Here is a 25,434-nt window from a genome sequence, read left to right as displayed (position 1 = left end):
TCAATTATCTCTGACTATGTTAATAGAATGTATGTTCATTTCAGTGCCAAAATGTTTCTGGGCATTTGGATATTATTTTCCTTTGCAGTTCATAAATAAAGTGGATGGACAGGGTTTCAAGAATCGCATCATTTCTGACTCTGTTTTGTCGATTTTATAGCCAGAAAGAGCTTTGTAACCTTTCAGCATATTCATGAATTAAATGAAAGTAAGTTCAAAGCACAGAACATTGGAAACAGATTCAGGCAAAATTTATCTTCAGCAGCAAAGAATAATAAGACTATTCTACTTCATAGGAATATTAAGCAAAAAAGAGCAAATAAAGTATCATAGGGCAGTATATAATTTCAGTGTTTAACATAAGGTGTTATGTTTTTTTTTAACACATTTTTAAGGAACTACATTCCAGCAATAAGTGGGAACAAGAAATGATTTTTTTTTAAATACCTAGTTTCCAGTAGCTCAGTTTTTATTATCATGATCTTTTATATCAGTATCTCTAAGTTTTAAAATAACCTGTTAGAATTCCTTTATTATGCATGTCTATTAATTTATTGATGCATGTTATTATAAGAAAAGCCTGAGATATAAATTTTTCTTTTAGAAGAAATATTACTTTAGTATTTTACTAGTAAATATTACTTTATATAGTAATGCTGGTGATCTTAAGTAAATTTTTCCAGCAGGTTTTAACATGTACACTTTTCATGACAATCTTGTCAAATTCAAATCATCCTCCTAGAAAACTTCGAATAGATGTGTCACTTTGTACTTCAGCATTGACCATTGATATTGGTCCTTTTATTTTCAAACATCTTAAAACATATTTGTGAAGTAAATATTTACTTTGCGTTGGTGTTCTAAAAATATCTAAAAAATCTTTGAAGGAATGTTTTAAATTTATTTTGGCACCTCAGAAGTACAGGTCGGTAGATAAAGGATTTGTTTTTTTAACAAAAAGCTGTTTGAAATGATCTTGATCTTCAGAGGCAGCAGCAATCTATAATTCCATAATATCTGAAGGTTTTTTTGTGAAATCCACATTCTGCATACTACATACAGTAATTACATTACTCTAAGTCTCATTTTTAATCTAGTAGGTGAATTAATGACATAAAACCTAGAATGAAGGCCCTCAAATTTAATAACCTGTTTTGAAATAAATGAAGAGTTAAATATGCTTTTAGAAAATCTGAACAGATACACTTTGAAGGGGAAAAAACAAGTCAACATTCTACATTGTTCACATTAATTCAAATCCTGCTAACTTACGACTTTTATGCCATTAGCCTTATATTGTGATATCCTCTAGACACGGCTCTCCTTGGCCATGACCAGAGTCCCTGGATGCATCCAAGCCTTTGGGTCCAAATTCAGGAAATATCTCAGTATACAAATGCTTGTATCTTATTAAGGGTACTGGGTTTTTTCTGTTTTTCCCTTTCACAGGCACTTTGCCTGTACCAATGTAAATGTTATTAGCCAAAGAAAATGCACCAAAATATATATTTGCTCTTCTTTGCATTATTTGGATTCAATAATATTTCATGTCATTTCATGTCCTACTTTCTTTATGTAAATTAATAGGAACATTTATATTCATGTAAACTCTTTATAAATTTGAATTGTAACACCTAAATGATAATCCATTTGTTTGATTTGCTGTATATAATTGTTCCCCATAATTGGTCGTTGAGTTTGCAAATGATTTTTTACCATTTTAGGAAACATGGTGTTGAGATGAACCTCTTAACTGTGGCAAGTGCTTTGGGCTTGAATTACATGTTTATATTTCATTTAGTGATCCCTTTACCAATACTGACTCTACTTTTACTTTTGCTGGATGATTCAGAGATGAGTGCTTTCTGTTTTCAGAGAATTTTGGGTTAGATAATAATAAAAGCACCATACAGAGTATGTACGGAGAGCTGTAGAAAGCCTTCCAGGGATATGCATAAGTGCAAAGTCCCTGGGGTTAATGAGAATGTTTATTAGTCAGGTGCAAAATATGAGAATCAAACTGTGGGAAATTGTTTGACAAAAAAAGTAGAAGCCAGTTTGTGAAGGTGTTAGGCACTCACAATATAAAGACTAATGAACTACACACCAGATATGAAGTTGTTTGATATTCTTAATAAGAGAACAAACAGGTCTTTTCACTTATCTGGCCTCAGTTTGCCCCTCTGTAAAATGAGCCTGGTATTTCTTGCCCTCAGCTCCTCACACATAAGGGTGCAGACATTCAGCTTCCTTAGCAGAGAGGTGTGGTGGTAAATTAACCTCTACTGGATCTGCTTGAAGAGGAACAGTAAAAAGGGGAAAGTGAAGCCACATCACTTGTTTCATTTTTTTGCTTATTAACAGGAAAGCAAAACAAAGACAGCAACTCTTTCCTGTTTTCTGAGACAGAGAGGCCAGATCAGTTAAAGTGTTAGGCACTCAAGTTAAATTTAACTTGAAAGTTAAGGGGATACCATTAAAATATTTGTGCGTATGGAAGTGACAAGATCAGATTGGCTTATTTATTGAGCGTTAGGAGCAATACAGAATATATTTTTTTCATTAAAATAAAAATGAAATTACCCTATTAATGCTAAGCCCAAACCTTGTGGGGGAAAATGTTTTATAGAAATGTAAAAAGAATGACTAAGAATGAAAGGACATGACATGATTTTAGAAGCTGCTCAAGTTAAAAAAATATATGCTTGAAAAATAAGCAGCATTCTACATTCTACTCAGAAAGACCTTCTTCCTCACTTAATTATTTTTATTTTTGGCTTAGTTGCTTGCTAGTCATTTTTAGTTTAATAGCAACTATATTAATTAAAAATTTTAAGAGAAAATTGTGAAGACACATGAATACATACAGTGTCTTTCATATAGAGTTCCCAAATTTTAGTAAAAAGTTTGGAATGTACTTACCTTTCTATGGATGATATGTTGAATAAATTGTGGTCCATTCACAGCAGGAATTACTGGTTGGCAATAACAAGGAACAAATGATTGATATAACAATGAAGATGAGCCTCCAAAGGGATCATGCTACGTTGAAGAAATTTTAGTCCCCAATAGTTATACACTGTGTATGATATTTTCAAAACATTCTTGAAATGAAAAAAATCATAGGAATGGAGAACAGGCTAGTAGTTGCCAGGACTTAACTGACTGGTGGATGGTAGGGGAAGTGAATGTGGCTCTGAAAGCCTAACTGAAGGGATTCCTGTGGGGATGGAAATATTGTACATCTTGACAATATCAATGTTAGTCTTTTGATAGTGATGCTTTACTACAGTCTTGCAAGACATTACCATTGCAGGGAACTGGACAAAGGGTATTCAGATCCTCTTACTTCCCAAAGTAGATGTAGGTAAAAAATTATTTCAAAATTAAAAAGTAAATTTTTCAAAAAAAAAGTTTGAAATGTCCTATAACATGTAGAGAAGTTCAGTTTTGTGTCCTGAAATACTCAACCTACTCCTCAAACTGTTTCCACATACATGATGCAGGTTTTAGAAATGTGATCTACCTGAGTAGAATAGAGTTCTATTAAAAATAGCCATTTTATGGATTAAATACATAGCATAGAAAAAATAACAGGTTATTTCTGAGGCTGGAAAAGAAGGAACACAACATAATATCTAGTTTTTGTTAACTGTCTTCAGAGAACAAAGAATCAGTAAATAAAAATTACCCTTCCTTTTAAAATTTTGCCCAAATTTGGTGATAAGGTGAATTCGTAATGGTTATTGTATTTTGTTTATAATTAATTTAGAACATCAAAACAGATTTCCCAAATAATGATTTAGTGGGAATGACCCAGAGATGAAGTTAATTGCCATAAAGCAAATAATACTCTGTCAACAGCTTGCATCTACTCAAGATTCAGGCATAAGGCCAGTTACTTCATCACTTTTCTGTTCGTCCCTTGGTTCCACAGTATTGGATGCATTGTAAATACTGCTATTAGATGCTAGAATGGAAATTTCCTGTGTTGGCTGGGACATAAAAATATATAAAAGAAAAAATCAAACAATAACATTTCCATATGGCTTTAGGATCCTGGTTGTATTTTCATAGGCATAATGTGCCTGTAGCTGAGCATTCGTTTTTTTTTTTTCCCCTTGATTCTTTTGTTTTTGTTCAATGAAATTTTTTAAAAGTAGGGCTAAACCCTCTTCTGTCTGCCAAAAAACTTACGATGTGAGCTTTTTTGCTACAGTGTGGATGGAAATGTCCCAAGTCTTATTCACACAGCTTCATACTTCGTTAGAACACTAGTAAGTCACTCCATGAATTGGTGCCAATACCTGTATCTCTTTTGATATATCAGTACTTGAAAGATTTTTGTCATTAGCTCAGTATGTCACCTCTGGGCCAGCATAACTAAAGTTAAACGCTTTCTGAGTAAAGGAAAAAATGCAGTATAATTAACTCTGAGTTATTCATTCCGTGACTACAGTGAATTTCAGCAAAAGCTTTCTGAATATTGTCTGTCTGTCATCCTTCTGTGCTGCAGTTGTGAAAAGCATTAAATTTAAATTAATTTAGACAACTCCATCTATTCTGTAAAAGAGTGCTTTATGACTATGAGGTTTTAAATTAGATTTTAAAACAAATATTTCTAAAAAGCAACATTTATTTTAATCCTGCTTTTAGGTAAGCATCATTGTCATGTAGAAATAATACATACTTATGCTAGCATTATACAACGTTTGTGTAATATCTATTTAATACATAGATCAGGTCATAAAAGATTACCTAAAGCATGGGGAAACTAGGTAGATGTTGACCAAAAATCTCCTGAGTTCTCACATTTAGGGAACCGCTCCCTGGTAAGGCCGCTTTTCTCCGTGAAGAAAACTTAACATTGTAAGTCATTTCTGCTTCTCTGAGCTTCCTAATTATTATTGCATGACAGTCATAGGACCCTAACTAATGGGCCTTTCAATAGTGACACAAAGACTTGTGATTTTTTTTTTTTTTCTTAATCCTTCATGACCCGTCTGGCTTTACAGTTATTGGCTGATTTAATTATTTTTATAGGGTCTAACAAGTTACATTAGATTATTAAATCCTATACAGATATTTAGACTGTTTTAGGAAAACAGAATTAGCACATGTGTAGTTGACTTTTTCAGTGTAAGATGAAATAATAAAAGTGTTGTCCTGTAAGAGTGCTTACAAGGTTCTGAGCAAAATGATTATCACATACAAATAGTCATTTTTACCTCTTATAATCAAACTTCATCTTACCAGAGAAAGGAGAAAAGCCCATTTTCTGAAAAATGGGAAAACTACCATGGTTTTTCTTAGAGAACAGGATAATCATTAGGGAATGAGGATTTCTTGAATTCTTGGGTTCTTCACCAAAAGTGACAAAACAGATTCGAGTTATACTCGAAATAAGCTTATCTCCTAAAACCTTCCCCCGATGGTGTACAGCCAGATGATAAAATGTTCACACGTTTATATGGGTGTTTATGTGCTTTTGTGACAACACAGAGACTTTATAAAAATACAGCTTTCCACCACTGAATGCTAAAAGGTGATATCGTCCTTTATAAATATCTTTAATGTCTTACAAACTTATGCTACCATAATCTTTTTGTATTATAAAACTTGCCATTTGCTAACAATTAAAAAAATTATTGTTCATCTTGCTTAAGCCTAGAGATACATTTTGTTTTGCAAATTATAAATAATATCATCTTCATTGATGTAATCTAAAATTTGTTTATTTTTTTTTTTCCCATTTATTTTTATTAGTTGGAGGCTAATTACTTTACAGCATTGCAGTGGTTTTTGTCATACATTGAATTAGCCATGGATTTACATGTATTCCCCATCCCGGTCCCCCCTCCCACCTCCCTCTCCACCCCATAAAAATTTGTTTAAAATATGAAAAGTACAAGCCTAAGAATACCTCCTAAGTCCATCATATGGAGGCCTATAATAACATTTCTTTTTATGTTTATTTGCTCTTTTCAGGAGAAAGGAAAACAACAGTGTCTTGCACAAAAATCCTGAACAAAAATATCAGCATTGTGGATAACAAGAAATGCAAGTATTTAACAAAGCCAGAGCCACAGATTCGCAAGTGCAATGAACAGCCATGCCAAACAAGGTAAACTGTCTCACCACTCATTAAAGAATCACATTTTCTTAAAAGCCGTGCCGTGTGTTGTGTACCAAAATGAAAGGCTGTAAATAAGCAAGGTCTGAGAAAGGAGGGTAATCAACTCTATGGAACGAGTGTTGGAGAAGCAAGGCTAGGATTGATGTCCACTTTATTGTTCACAGTGTGAAAACAACTTCTAATTGAATAAGGAAGGAGTAATTAAAATTATTTGGTAACCTGTTGATCACCTCTTCAGAAATCTAGTTATTTGGCTGAATTCAGCTACTCAATTCCTAAATTCTCCAAAATGGTATGTTAGGACCTGCCAGTGATGATATGAACTAAAGTGGGGCTGACCAGGACCCAGTCCCTGACACAACAGTGAGGGCATTTAGTCCTTTTGGCCCCCAAGGTTAGGTTCTCACTTCTTTGCCCCAGAGACAAGCTATTTGATTCTTGATCTCCAATCACCGGATTCCTGACCTGGGTCCTAGTTATTAGAAAATTGGTTGCTTTGGTCCCCTGTGACTTTCTCAGTGAGTAATAAGCAACAAAGCAGGCAAGAAACCCATAAGTAGGGGATAGAACAGCCATGCTGAGCAGCTTAAAGTGATGTAGAAGGAAGGATACCCCTTAGTAACCAGCAGAGATGGGTGAATGGAACCTAAGCATGGTTTTGGAGCATGCTTGCCATGAGTCTGTGCAGAATGGTTTCTGGCACAGGGCTCCTGAAAAATCACTGTGGTCCCATGTAAAAATTGATGTCGGGCTTGAGTGGGTCTCCAGTGTCATTCATCCTCACAGCTTTGAAGGACAGAGTGACAAAAAGAGTCTGAGGCTGGGTTGATTTCTCTAGAATCTGGAGACAGAGACTTTTATTCTGTCCTGACACTCAGAGATTTGTTGAAGCTCAGTGAGTTACGGTGCATTCATGAATTCTTATGGAGTCAAACGATTGATCTGTCCCAGCAGTTTCTGCAGTGGAGTCACAGTGAATGTTATACATCCTGCAACTCGGATATTCAGAGAACTCGTAGCTTTGGGACGCTGTCTAAGATAATCTTCCTCGTGACCTACCACCACAACGTATGGGGAGCTAAAGGAGAAGGAGCAGGAGAGCTGCCAATTAACTATATTTAGGCTTTTTCTGTCTTCAGTAATCTCTCTGGGAATTAGTGTCACACAGGCTAATGTTCCGTTCTTCTGGTTTCTCTTTTCCCCTCCACCTTCCCCCATCAGATGTATCCGAGTTCCCTCTGTTTCTGGCTTATTGCAAAACTCTCCATATCTGCCTCATGCTATGTTAATGAGAGCTTAAAAGAATTTGGATAATCTTGTCTTCCTCTACAAAGCTGAAATTTCAAGACTTGCTTTTCTGTAGACTCAGTATATTTACGGTATCAGAAGCTGATTACTACTGTTTCTTTCCTTTGCATTCATGCTCTAACAGTCCTACCCTCCTCCCTGACAGGGAAAAATATGCCCCTAGAGAATAGAAGATTAATATGTAAAAGAATATCCAAAAGAAAAAAGTATACTAAAGTAATTTCAGTCATGTTTAACAGTTCCTTTGCTCCAGCCAGACTATATTCTTTTAATCCTAACTCTGGGGGTGAACCAATTAAGTGTTTTTGTAAGGCAGGGTACTAATCAACAGAAAGGGTGACCTAGGGAAATATTGTTGGTTAGAGTCAGGTCCTTGGTTCTTTTTTCATTCATTGCTAAGCACATAGATACAGAAGCTGAATTTTTAACTTTTGCCTTGTCAGCTAAAGAACTGGGATTTTTTGTTGTTATTATTACTATTCTTAAGAATTATCTTTTTCATTTTTATCCCTTTTAATAGACATCAAATGCTAAATTACCTTGTGTTAAATAATTTATTAAAATGTTTCAAAACAGCATTTCTTTTATATACTATGTAGCTTTGCCATCTGGGTCAAAGAGCAGTGGTTTTTTCTGGTCTGTCAGGAACATTGAATGGGCTGGATTTGAGGACTCTAGAGCATTTTGTCACTTCCATACTGGGTCTGTGAAGAATCGGAGAGTACAGTACATGCCAGTTATTGTTCATTCACTGACCTCAGCTATCTTAGGGGAAAATGCCTCGAATAATAACTTGGTAAAATGAATAGTTTTAAAAGGCCGGTACATTTCTGAGTGAAAAATTTTTTCAGCTGGAGACTGGAATCTCTTTTTGTTAGAGATTATTGTCTACTTTCCCTTGGAAAAGGAGGTGGTGTATTTTAAACCACCAGGAAGCAATGTCAGTGAGGTTAACCAAAATATTGAAAAACAAGAAATGGACGCGGCAATTACGAGGAGTCATCACAGGAAAACTTGCCAAGACTTATTGCCATAGCACAACTTTCATTCCTCTTGCTTTTTTTCCCCCACTGTGGTGAGAAACATTCTAATTACTATTGACATTTATTGAAAAAGTCACCAAATAGGCTGATGTAACCTTGTGTACCATATATAAAATATATTGATGCACTAGCTTTGTAAGCAGTACTCTTGCAGATAAGAAAATGAGATAATTCCAAATTAGATGAATTCTAAGATACAAAATGTTTTCCTTCACTACAATATGTTACATATTTTTGTTCTTATTTTTCAGAAGTTTTCTAAGGAATGAAAAAATGTGACTTTTTATCATTGCACTATGGATCTCTAAATTTTATTTTATTTTAAAAATTTGAGATTTCATGAAATTGTAAATACTTTCCTTTTCAGTACTGTCTTCCATAGTTCCATGGTTGGTTCCCTAGTTTAGGGGCAAGACATATAGATGGGTTTATATTGTTCTTATAGCCTAGGTATTCTTGTGGGGAAAGATGAAGCAGAAACTGAAACAAACTTGGAAGATAAATATTCACTTTAGGAAAAATCCACTAGGGGACTCCATAGCAACTGGTAGGTCTGCATCATACTTGGTAGACGAGCAGACAGAAACTTTCTTAGAGGCAATATTGGAGTGCAGATGTTATTGTGATGTTTTCTTCTTTTTCAGAAATAGGAGCATAGACTCATTTAGGATTGAGCCATTATACAGATGCAAAAACTAGGTGGCATGAGCATGTGACTTCTCAAACTTTGGAGCATTGCCACAAGCCAGGTGACAGAGGGCAGAGGATAGCAGAGTCCTTGTGGGATAGGTGGCGAAAGTACTCTAGGAGGAAGGGTCTTGGACCTGAATGTTAAGGATCTAGGCTGTGGATACTTCATAAATAAGTTCCATGAGGTGAAATAGGAAGGTCTAGAAGCCAGTTGAGCATATGGTTTATGTTCTAAACAAGTGAAAGATAAACATAGAGAAATATAAGAATAAATTTTTATAAATACACTCTGATATATATATATATAGAACATACTGCATGCTGAATGCCTTTTGTATGTCAGACACTATAATAATAAACACTAACAAATGAGAAACATGGAAACTTAGCAGCTGCTAAGTATTGTTTCCTGAATATGGATAGTAAGGAACCCAGCATGATGTCATGGCTTCTGACTGCCCTGCGCTGGGCTGTAGTGGTATGTAGATCATTTAGTAAGGGATTTAAATCCCCCTGCCTGCATGTGTGCTAAGTCGCTTCAGTCATGCCTCACTCTTCGTGAACTTATGGACTGTAGCCCACTAGTCTCCTCTGTCCATGGGATTCTCCAGGCAAGAACACTGAAGTGGGTTACCATGCCCTCTTCTAGGGGATCTCCCCGACCCAGGGACTGAACCCGCATCTCTAATGTCTCCTGCACTGGCAGGTGTGTTCATTCCCACTAGCGCCACCCGGGAAGTCCAAAATTCCCTTATAAGGTTATCAAATAATCTGAAAGGCCCAGAGAGCTTTTTTTTTTTTTTTTTTTGACAGGAATCATGCAGATACCAAATTTTATGAATCCCTTTTCTGTCATAGGCCTTGGTTCCTTCCTGAAATAAATTTGGGGAGGTGTTTGAATGAGTGGTCCTTAGGGTCGATCCCAGATCATTAGAAATGGAAGTGGCATAGAGATGTATCGCTGCCCATAATGGTGGTTTGGAAAGAGGATCTTCATCTATGTATTAAAGTACATGGGAATTGGCTGAATCAGTGAAATCTGAGAATAATATTGGACTCCTGAGAACCTCTAAAATCAGCTCACTTTGCATGTAGCCTGTCACTTCGATGCCAGTGATCACATTGTAACAAGAGATCAGCTAGCCTAAAGAAGCAACTTTGGCTCTACCTGGAGGGTACTCCCCAGACACAAAAACCTGATTGCAGGTGATGGGCATAATACGTTAGTAATAGCTTCCCCCAGGTAAGTGGGGTTCTCCAAGACAGGCTTCTTTTATTTGCTAATACCTGCACGTGTCCCCTTGTGAGGTAGTCTGCAGTCTCATTTCAGTTTCTGACTCCACAACCTTGTGACCTTAGAGAAGTCACTACACCTCTCCTTGCCTCAGTTTCCCTTTCTGTAAATGGCCACAGAAGTTGTAGCACTTAACAGGTAGGGTTATTGTGAAGGTTTGAAATGCAGAGAATAGGAACAAACTCATATATGTTAGCAGTTTTATTCTTGTTAGATCCCTCAATATGGCAATAGGACAGGCAGTAGCCAGCGAAGCATGCAAGATGACAGGGCCTGGGTCTGATAAGTCCTTTGAGATTCTAATAAAAGCAAGGCTCTGAGATAAGAAGTATGGAGAATTTAAAGCAATAGAAAGCCTTGGTGTCGTAGGAAAAAACTCAAATAATTAGTTTTTAAAAAAATACAGTGGTATAAACTTAATGTATAGCATTCTGCTAATTCTAGCCATGTCAAAACATACAGTAAGTAGATATCCTTTAGTTTCTCTCAGTGACTCTTGCTTTACTTGCAGATGGATGATGACAGAATGGACCCCCTGTTCACGAACTTGTGGAAAAGGGATGCAGAGCAGGCAAGTAGCCTGTACCCAACAGCTGAGCAATGGAACCTTGACCAGAGCCCGGGAGAGGGACTGCGCGGGGCCGAAGCCGGCCTCCGCCCAGCGCTGCGAGGGCCAGGACTGCATGACCGTGTGGGAGGCAGGCGTGTGGTCCGAGGTATGGTCTCTGTCCCGATGCTTCTCTGTTTCCTTCTGCCTTTCTGACTCTTAGCCTGTATAAGCTTGTATTGTATCAAAGTCAGAATCTCTCTGCATGGCAGTTTTAATACTGTTTATTGATTTTTCTGGTGATAAAAGGAATACATTCATTACAAATAATTTTGAAAGTAGGAAAAAACAGATTTACTCTTTATATTGTGACTATCATAACATAATCATGAGCATATATTATGTATATTTTAGAATCCAGATTTTTTATTTCTATGCCATAAGTATACTCTATAGTGGGCACATTTGAAAACACACATTGACTCATTGTATATCTCTGAGCATTTAGAAGAGAAAGGATAAGAAAGGACATTAACACTTAACAGTCATTTCTTGTGAACAGGGATTCTGTTTTTACCTCATCTTTAGTAACTGTTTGATATTTAATCACCAATGCAGAAAAGTTAAGTTTCACATTTTATAGTACTTGGGCTCAGAGAAGTTAGTTTACTCAAAGTCCTACTTAAGTGCTGGACCAAAGATTTGACCTCAGCACTACCTAACACCGCATATGTGCCCACCAGCTTATAATGTGTAGCAAACAGCTTTGTCTCATGCCAAACTGTATGCTTATTTTCTGTTATCATGGTACATGTCTTTTCATGGTGATTAACACCAGTCATTACTTATATTTACTAGCCACTCTAAAGCATTTTAGGTGGGCTTGTGGGTGCATGCACACAAATACCCTCACACTTGTATACGAATATACATGTGCAAAGACACATGTGCATGCACATCTATAGGCAAAATATTCATATGCTTGATTTCAAAATATTAGTTTGGATGTAAAAATGACAAATCGAAAATGCCAAGCTGCAGTAAGTAGCCATTCTTTTGAAAATTGAGAACAGAGTAGCTTAGATAATGAGGTTTGGGGATATTCTTCAGTTAACCCAACCCCCCCACCCCAACCAAAAAAAACACACTAGCAAATAGTGTAGCTTTCTCTTGTCTTATTTCTGAGCTTTACTAGCCTTTTCAGCAGAGACTCTAAGAGCATAGCCTTCCAGGTCCTCAAAGCCCTGGCAGGGCGGAAAATGGTAGAAAAGGATGGTTGCAGACTGAACACCTCAGGGACAGAGGGATCTGGACAAAATCTCCAGACAGGCAGTGGCTGCCAACATGGAGCATTAGAACAAATTATGCTGGATTAATGAATGCTTCATTCATTTAAAAAAAAGATTTTTTTGAAAAGATTCTTCATCATGTATGATGTATACCAATTTTACATCAAAATGGATCAGTTCGGTCTGGAGAAACGATTCACATGAACATCAGAGAAACAGAAATACACTACCTTCAGCTTAAGTGTAACACTTTTGCAAGCTCTTCAGGAGGGATTAGGTCAGAAATATTCTAACATACAGATTTTTGGCACCAGATGGAAGAAGTAATATGTCTCAAAGTAATATACCAATTTAAAAAATGTCTCTTGTTTTTATTTAATATAAAAATTGAATTTATAGAACAGGATTAGTTTCCATTGGAAAAAATGTGCTAAGTCACTTCAGTCATGTCCTACTCTTTGCAACCCCATGGACTGTAGCCCGCAAGGCTCCTCTGTCCATGGGAATATCTAGGCAAGAATACTGGAGTGGGTTGCCATTCCCTTCTCCAGGGGATCTTTCTGACCCAGGGGTAGAACCCTCATCTCCTGCGGCTTCTGCTTGCAGGCAGATTCTTTATTGCTGAGCCACCAGGGAAGCCCCATTGGAAAAAAAAGTTTTTTTAATGTAAATATTAAAATACCAAATCACACGTGTAGTCTGCCTTAAAGCTCAAGACATTCAAATGCAAACCAAAAATTATGAGACAATGACTCATTTGTGCCAAATGTATTATATTTAAAATCTCATGAGTTCTATGCTTCAGTTTTCTGAAAAACAACTGCTGAAATCTGCTGCTACATCCTTGCTAACTGTATAGCTGTAGCTCTTTCTTTGGAACTTTTCCAGATATAAATATAAATTGGAGTTTTCAGTCTCTCGCCCCTTCCTCCCTCTCAGCTATCGTACCCAGTTCAGTCTGGAGACTGTTCCTGTGTCCAGATAATCAGTGATGCACACTCTTGTAAGACTGGGAAGCTTTATATGTGTTCCTTACTGGGGAGCATAAATGTAAACGAGGAGGTCAGTTATATCCTACAGGCCTCATACCTGTTATATCACATCATTAATCAAGCATCAGTTATTCATGAGATGAACTGAACTTTTTGAACTGAATTATATTTTCAACCCAAACAACCATTTAGAATGATGATTTCTAGAAGTATATAATTATGTAAAGAAACTTTTGTTTTTGCTGCATATTCTCTGTTTAACTTTATATCCTCTTAGAAATTGTCATTTTTTTACAAGCATTTCTTAAAGCTAATACAAACTAAGTCTTCACTAAAAATAAAATGAATTTCCTTCACATAATTATATATGATAATTTGATGTCAGTTATAACGCTAAGAGTCGGACACGACTGAGCGACTTCACTTTCACTTTTCACTTTCATGCACTGGAGAAGGAAATGGCAACCCACTCCAGTGTTCTTGCCTGGAGAATCCCAGGGACGGGGGAGCCTGGTGGGCTGCCGTCTGCGGGTCGCACAGAGTCGGACACGACTGAAGCGACTTAGCAGCAGCAGCAGCATTAGGTTAGCGATCTACACTTTGACCACTGTTTATCTGTCTTTCATAAGCAATCACTCTGTTGTAGAACTCTCTGTAGTAATGGTCCTGTGTTCCTGAAACCCATTCATTTCTAGCACTGTGCCTGAAGCACTGTCTGGCTTCTGATGCTAGGGCATCGCCTTCATTCTGGCCTTTGTGTAGGTGATAGGTGTATGAGAGATAAGAACCAGTTCCTAATGTAATTTGATCATCAAATCTGTATCTCCTAATCATCAGCTTTATCCAGTCTCTGACGTTATTTTCCAGTGTTCGGTCAAGTGTGGCAAAGGTGTACGTCATCGGACTGTGAGGTGTACTAACCCTAGAAAGAAGTGTGTCCTCTCCACCCGACCCAGGGAGGCCGAAGACTGTGAGGACTACTCCAAATGCTACGTGTGGCGGATGGGTGACTGGTCTAAGGTGAGAACCTTTCTGTACATCTCAGTATTAAGTTTCCATAATGTCAGCATTGCCCTGAGTACTATAACCACATAGTATGAAGTACAGGAGGCATAGAAGATAGAGGTAAGGTAGAGTATTACAAACGTGCTTGTGTAGTTGCAAAGTCATATCTGACTCTTTGCGACCTATTGGACTATAGCCCCCCGGCTCTTCTGTCCATGAGGTTTTCCAGACAAGAATATGGAGTGAGTTGCCATTTCCTCCTCCAGGGTATCTTCCCGGCCCAGGGATAGAGCCCACATGTCCTGCCTTAGCAGGTGGGTTCTTTACCACTGAGCCAAGAGTATTAAATACTAAGGTCCAAATCTGTTTTTCTATCTATGATAATAACTCTATAAAACTGTTCTAAGTAATAAGTATCAGTAAGATAGAAATGTGTGAAGTGATGAACACCATTTTTGACACAAAGGAAGCTCTTGACAAATATTGTATAGTATTATTGTTTTGCTGCTTGTATTGTTGATACTGATTTTGCTCAGAATATTTTTTGTATAAAACTTGTCTGGTGAGTAGAATACTACCAGATAAGTTTCTTTGAAATATAAGTAAGGTAGATAATGACAGAGCCAAACAAAGAGAATTCCCATCTTAATATGTAAAGGATAGTCTTTTCCCCACCATTATTTTTGGCTTATACATAGAAGAAATTGAAAGGAACAGAATTCTTGAAGTCCTTTAGTCAGATCAGGTAGACACAATTTCCTTTGCAGGTGAACAGAGTTTATTCATGTTAATGGTAATATTTAAAATTTATGAATTAAGTAGAACTTTATGGGTTGTAGAAAATAGCTCAGATATTCACTCTAAAAGTATTAATAAACCCCATGTTTTTAGATATACTTCTGATCATATCTGAGTGAAAATAGCTGTCAAATACTAACTTTTAGACGTTTTAGTCAGATGATCCCTTGTGCCTTGCTATATTGAACCTGTTATCATGGAATCTAATGTTCTAAGGCTTACAATAGACATAATAAATCTACTCTTATAAATTCCCTGTTGTAGTACAAATTAAAAAAATATGGTGCCTGCCATGGCATGGAGGGGCAAGTGATAGCTATTCATGAATAAACCTAAAAGATATTCTGGAAAAAATATTTACATTGTACAAACTTTCTTTGGTTAGTCAGCCTCCTTAGTATTACTCAAAAAGAAATCCATGACATTTAAAATCTATTTTCTTATGATTTTTCATGCCTTTATTCTCCAGTGAAAGTTTGTATATTAACTTTGCCTATGAGTTCTCACTGTTTCCACATCTTTGAACATTGAGACTCTACAAGGTACATTTGTCAACAATGTAAATCAGTCCCTGACTACAGAATTAGGAAAGAACCCAATCCATGCAGCTTTTAGTTGGTGAACCATGTAAGGAAACTTCACTCTTCAGAGTAAGCAAATTTTAGACAAAGAGAATTCTAGATTGACCATAAATAATTTATTTCATGTTCAGGCTTTAGAGTTCCCACTTCTAAGAGACAAATAGAGTGATGGGGAAAGACATGGCTTGCAAGTGAAGAACATGGGGTACAGTTAGGACTCCCTCATTGATTGCTTCTGTGTCTGATTCCTTAAGAGTGAAATAAGGAAAATAGACAACACCATTATTTTCAATCCATTTTTATATTAACACCTCATTTGACACTGAAAGTTTAAACTAGATTGAGGAAATGAATGTACTCCTTGCGGGAGTGTAAGGACAATCACCTATTGCTCCCTACCAGCTGTAGAAACCTTGCATTTGTTCATTTTGGCTAGCGAAATTCTAGATGTTTTCCCAAAATGAAATAATTCTGCTCTGAGAAGAAGTTTTAAAAAGACTCAAATAAATGAGCAATATTCTTCCAACTTCATTAATAGAAATATTCTAAGTGATAAATGTTAATCCCTAGTTAGCTACGAAAAGCAAAATTATTTTTACAAAAAATAGAAGGTCCAGATATTATCATTTGTGACCCAGAACGCTAAACTCCCACATTGCTGCATATGGAAATAAGGCTAGCAAATCTTATTTACATGACAAATACTATTGCAATTGATTAATAAATGTGCCTGTTTTGTGGCCTCTGGTCAAATCTTAAGCAAAATCATAATTAACTGGGGAGATCATAGAAAACGTTGATTTGTGCTAGGCCTGAAAAAAAATTTTTTTTCAATTTTGCCACAGTTTACATGTACGTAGGACTTCCCTGGTGGCTCAGTGGTAAAGAACCTGCCTGCCACTGCAGGAAATGGGGCTTCCATCCCTGGGTAGGGAAGATCCCCTGGAGGAGGAAATGGCAACCCAGTCCAGTATTCTAGCCGGAAGAATCCCACAGACAGAGGAGCCTGGCATGCGACAGTCCGTGAGGTGGCAAAAGAGTCAGACATAACTTAGCAACCAAACAACAGTTTTCAATAGGCTTGTATTGAATTAGTTTAAATTCATCTTTGTTATGTTACTCCATTGCTTCCTAGCTGGAATAGCCTTTTTGAGTAAAGAAAGTAAAGGATAGATCTAATAAACATTCATTTTTGCTCAGTGACTTTTAACCTTTATTTGTTGCAGTTTGTTTGCTTATGTAGAAGATCCAGTTATACTGTATTTTCTATTCTTTTTATATCTGTTCTTTCCTTTGAAGCTGTTTGCTTTCTTTTTTTTTTAGTCTCAACAGTTTCAAACAGCATGCACAAATTAAAGCCAGTGGCTCCATGCGAGCTTTATTGATTACTCCCCTCTTGTTTTACCCTTAATGTATCACTTTCATGTTCAAATGAAGACCATCCCAAAATAATTACAAAAAAAAAAAAAGAATGGTGCTCTGATTATTAAGTTTTGGTGATTAAAGCATTCATGGACAGAGGAAACACATAGATCTCTTATTCTTATCAGCTGTGTTCCTGGAATCGGAATAACAACAAGATGTATGCAATTATGGGTCAATTTCTGTTCTTTTCTGAAGTCAGTTAATCTGTCAGTTTCATTCAAATTCTACTAATATTTTTAAACACTTGATAAATCTAAATGGGCTTAAAATTAAACCCTGGGTTGCCTTTAATCAGGTTTATTCAGTGGACTCTCCGTAAGGTCTAAGCTCTGAAATCCTGCTTCTCCCTCAATAATATTGATGAATCATTAGCAATTCAGTAAAATATGTATATGTTCTCAGATTTTTCCACTGTCTAAAAGCCGCTGACCACTGTTGAGCCAAGGTAATATGGGCTAAATGGAAGGTTACTAAGAATATGGCTTATGCCTCAAACTGTGTTCACAGCATTTGTATCAGCCTGTATAATTTCTAGCATTGATGATTTTATGATTTTGTATACACAGTGGGAGAAGTTGCTCTGCTGGGAGGAAAACAATATAGATCCAGATATACCCAAAGAAAAATTTCCTTTGCTATGTAATTGTTAGCTCTGATTTCTAAGTAGATGTAATACGGCCTTTATTAAACATTGCTAATGTTTATTTCATTGAGACTAGAAAGTTGGCAAAAATAAGGCAAAAACAATCTGGTTGCTTTGCTCTGGCTTGAGTTAACTGTTGAAATAATCATATGCCACATTCTGATATATATTCGGCCTTAGGGTCTTTCCTGGGAAAGCAAAACATGACCCATCTGTTTCCTAGCATTATAAATCTGTATTTACTCATATAAACTGTCCTAAGCATAGAACACTGACTTGAAAAAAATAATGTAGTCTCTTATGCTTAATGAAATGCTATATTTTCTGGCTGAATTTGGTCTTTCTGCCTTTACTTAAAATTCTGAAACTTCTTATTTTCATTATTGGAGGCCAATAGAGGAGCAAATAAAAGAGTATTATTTTATTTACTTTCTATACAGAGTTTGGTCCTTCATCAAGCTTTTATAGAGTAAATTTTTCTGTGCAGTATTAAGAAATGGTTTATACTTATTCAAGTGAACTTTAAAGACCAAACAAAACACCTTGGAACTGCACATAATTGTGGTTTATTCTGGGATTCCATACATACTGTACAATTTAAACTTAATATAGCCCTTTAAAATTCCAGAAAGTGACTAGATTTGGCCACATTCCAAATTATGACATGATTAATAGATTTTTGGGTAAGAGATTGTGTCTTTTGTAATTATATAATTGAAAATAATGCAGTGGAAGCACAAGAAATCATTCTGATTGATTTATTATATAGGTAATATGGTATAGCTTTGTTTAGAAGTAATAAATATTTAAGCTTGTAGTATGGTGAGTTATTTTTAACTTAACTGCAAAAGGAAACCACAGTTGTATTCAGTATATTCATTTGAATAGAAGAAGAATCTAAAAACGAAGGTCATTTTTTCTAATGAATAGGGGAATTACATCAAACTAATACCTGCTTTCTAACTATAAAAATAACATTTATGTTGGAACTTCCCTGGTGGTCTAGTGGCTAAGACTCCACACCCCCAGTGAAGGGGCACCTGGGTTTGATTCCTGGTCAGGGAACTAGATCCCGTTTGCTACAACTAAAGATTCCACATGCCACAATTAAGACCTGGAGCAACCAAATAAATAAATACTTTAGAAAATAACATTTACATTAATAGGAATTCTACTTATTTTGAGATCATTCTCATAGTAAAGATTTTCTAAAGCAGTCTCAAAATGGCATTTTATGATGATTTTTTACATTTTCTCTGAAAAATGTTGTAACTAAAACTCAAATCATATTGATTATTTGATAATTTATTTCTATAACTGTGAAAGACTTGAATATATCTGGATTATTTTTAGGCAGAATAATTTTCTTAATACATATGCTTCAAATACCATTAAAATCCACCTGGTGTATTATATTGTCCTAGGACTCGGTAATAACTATGGGAAGATAAGTGTGCCATTTCCTGTGTCATTACCTATCTAATTTTTTAAAAGAAGTTCAAAAAGAAACTTAAATTATCATGTAAATCTTGCCAGTACTCTAAGTAATGCTCTTTGGGTAATCAAGATGTATATAAAGTAGTCTCATACTGCATAATTATTAAGTGAAAGCAATTCATAACAGGCACTTTATCCAGATTGGTCAGCAGTCAGCATAAATAAGTGGCTTGGTGGTTTGCACCATTTCACATGTCCCTGGAAAAACATTCTTTTATTTCTTGCTGTTTGTTACAGTGGACTCTTAGAGAGATGGATTGCCTGTTCCCACATCTCATAGGTTCTTGGCCTGCTGATTTGCCTTCAGCTTTCTACATAGAAGCTTGTCACTCAAATTAACATTGACAGTGGTAATTGTGACTTACCGCCATTTGTGGGAAATTATGAATAATTACATAGGACATTTCACTGAAGGAAACTTAGGAATCAATGAAAGAAACTTAAAACTTGATCAGAGCAATCAAGAATATCCTAAAACAAATTACTAGATGATACCACATTTTTAATCATGTGTCTCTACAGCCTAGTGTTACTACATTAAAAGAGAAGGAACCCCCCCATAAAAGAAAGAAAACCCAGATCCAAAAATTGAAGAATAAGGAGTTCTTGTTACCCAGTGGCTAGGATAGAATATTTTGACTATGGATTCCTACATAGGTGGACTGATGCAGTGCTTCATATACCCCACCCCAACTCAATCAACTTACAGAATGTTCCAGAATTCAAATGAATGTATGTATAGATCACTGGTTTTAATACAGCTAAACTAAGTGGGTTGTTACAGGTTAGTAGAAGTAAGCTCAATCACTTGTTAAAAGGATTTCCCTTTCAAATTTAAAGAAATTATTAGCAGTAACAGTAAATAAATTAAATATCCTACTAGAATGTAAAAATAGAAATGTTAAGTATGTTCTGAAACTAGAGAATAAAAGGAATTAATAAAATGAGAACTGCTAGATGGAGAAAATATATTGTTAAGTAGATTGATCAGTAAAATTATTATTTACCAAAGACCTGAATATTATCATTTTATAAGACTGAATTCATATTAATTTATGAATTCTTACATTTCCAGAATTATGTTCCATGGGAAACTCATTCATTGGGAAGTGGTCTCCATGTGAGAGAAATACTGTCGTTAAAGAATCAAATAATCTATGCTCAAAGAATTTTCAGATCCTTTAGCATTCTTCTGTACATGGCAAATCTCAGAGAGAGACTATGTGAAGTGAAAGTCACTCAGTCGGTTCCGAGTCTTTGCAACTCCATGGACTATAGCATTCATGGAATTCTCTGGGCCAGAATATTGGAGTGGGTAGCCTATCCCTTCTCCAGGGGAACTTCCTGACCCAGAAATTGAACCAGAGTCTCCTGCATTGCAGGCAGATTCTTTACCAGCTGAGCTATCAGGGAAGCCCTAAGAGAGACTCTGGTATTTCACTTTTCTTTTCTTCTTTTTTACCAAGAATCACTTTTACAGAGTATGTAGCTAGTTTGTTATTTAGTATAAAACACTTTAGAAAAGCTTACAATAGATTAAATTTCAAAATCTAGCTTTGTAAATATTTTTTCTACCTTGAGAAAATTTGTAGATTGAAACCAAACTGAAATAGTCTGTAATCCAGAAAACTGTTCTTGAGATGGACTAGCATTTCTATTTAGTATTATTTTCTAATTATATCTACAAGTCTGTTGATATTTGGAGAAGATAATTGCTTATCATTTTTATGCTTATAGATAATCTCATAAGATAGGAAAGTTTGAGCAGCTGCACAATTAACAAATATGAATCTATCATCTGTGCGCATGTACTCAGTCACGTCCGACTCTGTGTGACCCATGGACGGTAGCCTTCCAGGCCCCTCTGTCCATGGAATTTTCCAGGCAAGAATGCTAGAGTGGATTGCCATGCCCTCCTCCAAGGGAGGATCCTCCAAGGATCTTCCTGACCCAGGGATCTAACCTGCATCTCTTGTGTCTCCTGCGTTGGCAAGCAGCTCTTCACCAGTTGAGCCACCAGGAATGCCTCTGAATCTATGATCCTGAGTTCTATAATTGTTAACTCAGTCAGTGAATTAAAGAAATCAAAGACTATGGGCTTAATTTTAAGCATACAGACATTGAGAAAACCTATCCCACAATATCCTAAAGAAGAGATATTTTACATTATAGGAAAATTTACTTTAAAAAATGCACTTATCTCTGAGTAAGCTGTTCATACTGAAGAAATTCCTCAGTGACATATAAGATGCTTCTCCTTTATTATTTTGTTTAGATACATCCACCAAGCATTTACCCAACTTGGTACTTACCTTTCTATCTGAAAAAGATAGCCATCTTCTAAACCATGCCCCAAATCCCTGAACTGTTGGCTATCAAATTATTTTGTCTCTGTTTCTTTGCACTGTCAGAGAATGGGACATTTTTGCATTGTTATCATTTTTATTTTTAAGATCTCAGTCTTGTCTATTGCCCCAGATATATTTTTAAAAATTGAGTTTCCAAAATATTCCCAATTATTCAATGTAGTCAAATGCATTTGGCTGGTATAATTAAACATAGCAGAAATATATTAGCTTAAAAAGAATGAAGCACATATATTGTGTGTATGTCTTTTATCTAAAGAAAATGCATAATTTAAAGAGATTCAAGGAGTGTCTCTATGTATATGTTCGTTGTCAATATTATACTTCCGTATGTATGTATAATTATGTTATAAATTCAGGTATAAGAACATTTTTTAACATCTTTTGGATTGGAAAATAGGGAGAAATATTTTTTTTTAAATCCACAGGGCTTAAAAATACTGTCTTCTTAATAGATCCTTAAAAAGTCACTAGAGTCTTAAAATAATGCTGTCAGTTCTTTTGTGCTGCATACCAGGACATCTATAATTTTACCTTCTAAACCATACCCAGAAGTAATTCAGTAAATATATGTCATTGAGTTAAAAATTATTCTTGATGTCCTTTATAGGGGTGGAGTATGGAGCATGCCAAAGCTCATTTTGGGGACATTGAACTTCAATAGGTGGGGCAGGGTAGAGTTTCACATAAAAATACAATGAGATTTGATGGCTGTATAAAATTAAAGTCAGCAGTTTTAGCACTGATTGTTTTTTAGTTAGATTTAGGAAAGTATATGTTCATCAACTACCAAAGGATATCCAGAGATAGATATAACCAGATCACCAGGACACCTAGGGAAGGACATAGATACAATGCAAGGAAAAGTATGCAAATGATCAGCTAGTTAGAAAGGCATCATGCTAAGTCACTTCACTCATGTGTGACTGTTTGTGACCCATGGACTGTAGCCCACCAGGCTCCTCTGTCCTTAGAATTCTCCAGGCAAGAATACTGGAGTGGGTTGTCATTTCCCCCTCCAGGGGATCTTTAAAACCCAGGGATCGAACCCACGTCTCTTGCATCTCCTGCATTGGCAGGTGGGTTCTTTACCAGTAGCACCACCTGGGAAGTCCAGAAAGTCATCAGATGGATGCATAACATAATGAAGGGGGAAGTTGTCTTAACAAACAAGTCCCTGCTCTGCTTCAAGTTAACTCTGGCTCTCCAGCCTCAGTATAGCCACAGTGCACACCCTGCAGCAGTCTTCTCTGCAGAAGAACATGTCCTTAGGCCCCCTGACCTCAATCCCCACATCTGCAAAATGCGCCAAAGCAACTGAACATCTCCCTGAATTTCAGAATACTCTGTGCAAGTAAAAGTAACCATTTTCTGGTGTGAAAAACTTGTAGAGATAGTGGTTCTGTTATGAGACAGGAAATCCTAGAGATGAACCAAGTTGGAGGAGAAAGACTATGAATTCTCTTTGGGCTGTGTTTCATCATCTTTTATGTCAGACAGTGATGTGTATAGTCAAAGAAAAAACATTTTTGAGTTACTCAAACACCTTAGGAGACAAAGCACAAATAGGAGAATGGATTATAAAAATACATACTTTATAACTTTATTTACTATGTATAGAATATATAGGAGTCCATATAGAAGAACTAAAACTAACAAACTTGTTTAAAAAATAAAACACACACACAGCTTCAGGGCTCGGAAACGCAACATGAGAGGAGTGGGCTGGGAGATAGTCTGGGTCTGCCGTACAGAGGAAGCAGTTTCTACTCAATTCTGCCCAGTTGTCTCCACATAGGTTTTCTCATACTGCTTCTAAAATTGGATATTTTCAAATTTTTTATCATTTTGATAGGTGAAAAAAATCTTATTTTGAAATGTACACATTCTTAGACTCAACAGGTCCATTGTCATAGAATTTTCTTACAGACATTTTCACATAGTTTACTCACTATATTTATGAAGATGCTCATTGCGGTCTTATTTGCAACAACAAACTCTTGAAAATATCCCACCCATCCATTAACTAGTTATATGACTCATAATACTATACACAGTGGAATACTGTCATTTTTTAAAGTGTATTTGTATATACATAATGATGCGAAAATTTCTCCAAGACGTACTACTAAATAGTAAATATTATGTAGAAGAGTTACATAGTGTAAACTAAAGTTATTTACATGTATTGTTTTTGTACATATTAACATTCCTCTACACAAATATACAAAGATCAATTTATTTGAATTCCACTGAAGGAAAGGGCCTTCTGTACTTTAAATTCTACCCCCATCTCCATAAATTACCTTTCATTTTATAAACTGGTTAACGGTTTCTGTCAGAAATTAAAATTCTTTCTTAATAGTTACATTTCTCATGCTGCAGTCTCAAAAATGATTGATGTCATAAATATAGACAGATGCTAAGTGAATATTATATAATTTCTATGAAGGAGAGAGGATTTGGTGAATTAGGTAATTGGTCAGACAACTTGGTGTATGGAATCAGACAGCCCTGGGTTTGAATTCTGAATTTTCTGGTCAGTAGATTACTGAAGCCAGGTGAAATAATTTATGAAGAGTTATTAGCAAAGTATCAGTTACATAGTGACTAAATAAATGCTGACCATTCATATTGTAGTGTCAGTAGAGATAGGGAAAATGGTTGGCTTTGAGAAACTGTTATGAGGTTAAAATAAACAGAAGCAGGGTCGATCTTCTGTGTGAGGTGAAAAGGAAGGATGGGTTCATGTGTTTAAAAGGAATCCCACATTCACATGAGATAGGAAATCCTAGAGATGAATCAAGTTGGAGGGGAAAGATTGTGAATTCTATTTGGACTATATTTCATGCACCCATAAGAGAACTGAATGCTGTTATCTAGTAGATAGATCAGACGAAAGGAATGGGATGGAACATACATTTTGGAATCACCAATGTGTAGGCAGTGTTTAAATCTTGAAGTATAAGTGGGCCCAAAGAGAGAGTGTAGATGAAGAAGAAAAGTGGCAGCCATGAAAAACTGCTTTCTTTAAGGCATGTGAGAAAAGAAGCAACTGCTAGTAAAAGGGACTGAAAAGGGGGTATTCACAGAAACAGGAGGAAAAGTCATGAGAAACAGGAAAGACTGTTCAGTGAAATCGAAGCTCAGAGGGACTTGAGGGGACACTAGTTCTTTATTCTCAAACATTAGCTGCTATAGGACTGTGCCAGTGGCATTCTAATATTTTCTCAAAACAAAGTTCTTCATTTTGTTTCTTTGAAATATATCCCACTCCCAGTTTCCTTTCTCTTGAAAAATGTCAATGCCATCTTCCCCAACACACAGGCAGAAGGGATCCTTCACACTTTCTGTTCTATTCACAAGTAGGGTCTTGCTCTTCACTCCCTTTTAATAAATACGTTTATTAAAAAATAATGGTCTTTTAATAAATATTTTCACCATGCGTAGAGTTAACAACTTCTAATGTGCTTCTGTACCCCCAGACTGCCCTCTTACAGACTCATTCATTCATAGGGATGGCTTCACGTCTTTAACCAACGGTTCAAACAGTTTCCGAGAATTGGCATTGGCTTTATTGTCAATTAAAGGACTTTACTGTCAACTAAGGACTTCCCTGTTGGCTCAGATGATAAAGCATCTGCCTACAATGTGGGAGACCTGGGTTTGATCCCTGAGTCGGGAAAACCCTCTGGAGAAGGAAATGTCAATCCACTCCAGTACTCTTGCCTGGAAAATCCCATGGACAGAGGAGCCTGGTAGTCTACAGTCCATGAAGTCACAAAGAGTCGGACACAACTAAGCGACCAAAACTTTCACT

At 36.2% G+C, this 25,434-nt stretch overlaps 1 protein-coding gene across 2 annotated transcripts in view; it reads left to right on the top strand.

The window, feature by feature from the left end:
• The window catches only part of ADAMTS19 (ADAM metallopeptidase with thrombospondin type 1 motif 19), a 252,521-nt gene that overhangs the window by 212,413 nt on the left and 14,674 nt on the right, over positions 1-25,434 (top strand). For both annotated transcript variants that reach the window (XM_070465074.1, XM_070465073.1), the window contains 3 exons: positions 5,989-6,124; positions 10,983-11,187; positions 14,167-14,319. In XM_070465074.1, coding sequence (XP_070321175.1) covers positions 5,989-6,124; positions 10,983-11,187; positions 14,167-14,319 — 494 coding nt within the window. The remainder of the gene's footprint in view (positions 1-5,988; positions 6,125-10,982; positions 11,188-14,166; positions 14,320-25,434) is intronic.

This window comes from Odocoileus virginianus, chromosome 3, assembly GCF_023699985.2.
Source record: "Odocoileus virginianus isolate 20LAN1187 ecotype Illinois chromosome 3, Ovbor_1.2, whole genome shotgun sequence".
In the NCBI taxonomy this organism is placed as follows: Eukaryota; Metazoa; Chordata; class Mammalia; order Artiodactyla; family Cervidae; genus Odocoileus; species Odocoileus virginianus.
Note: the sequence above shows the minus strand (reverse complement) of the source record. Positions and strands in the feature narration are given on the sequence as shown.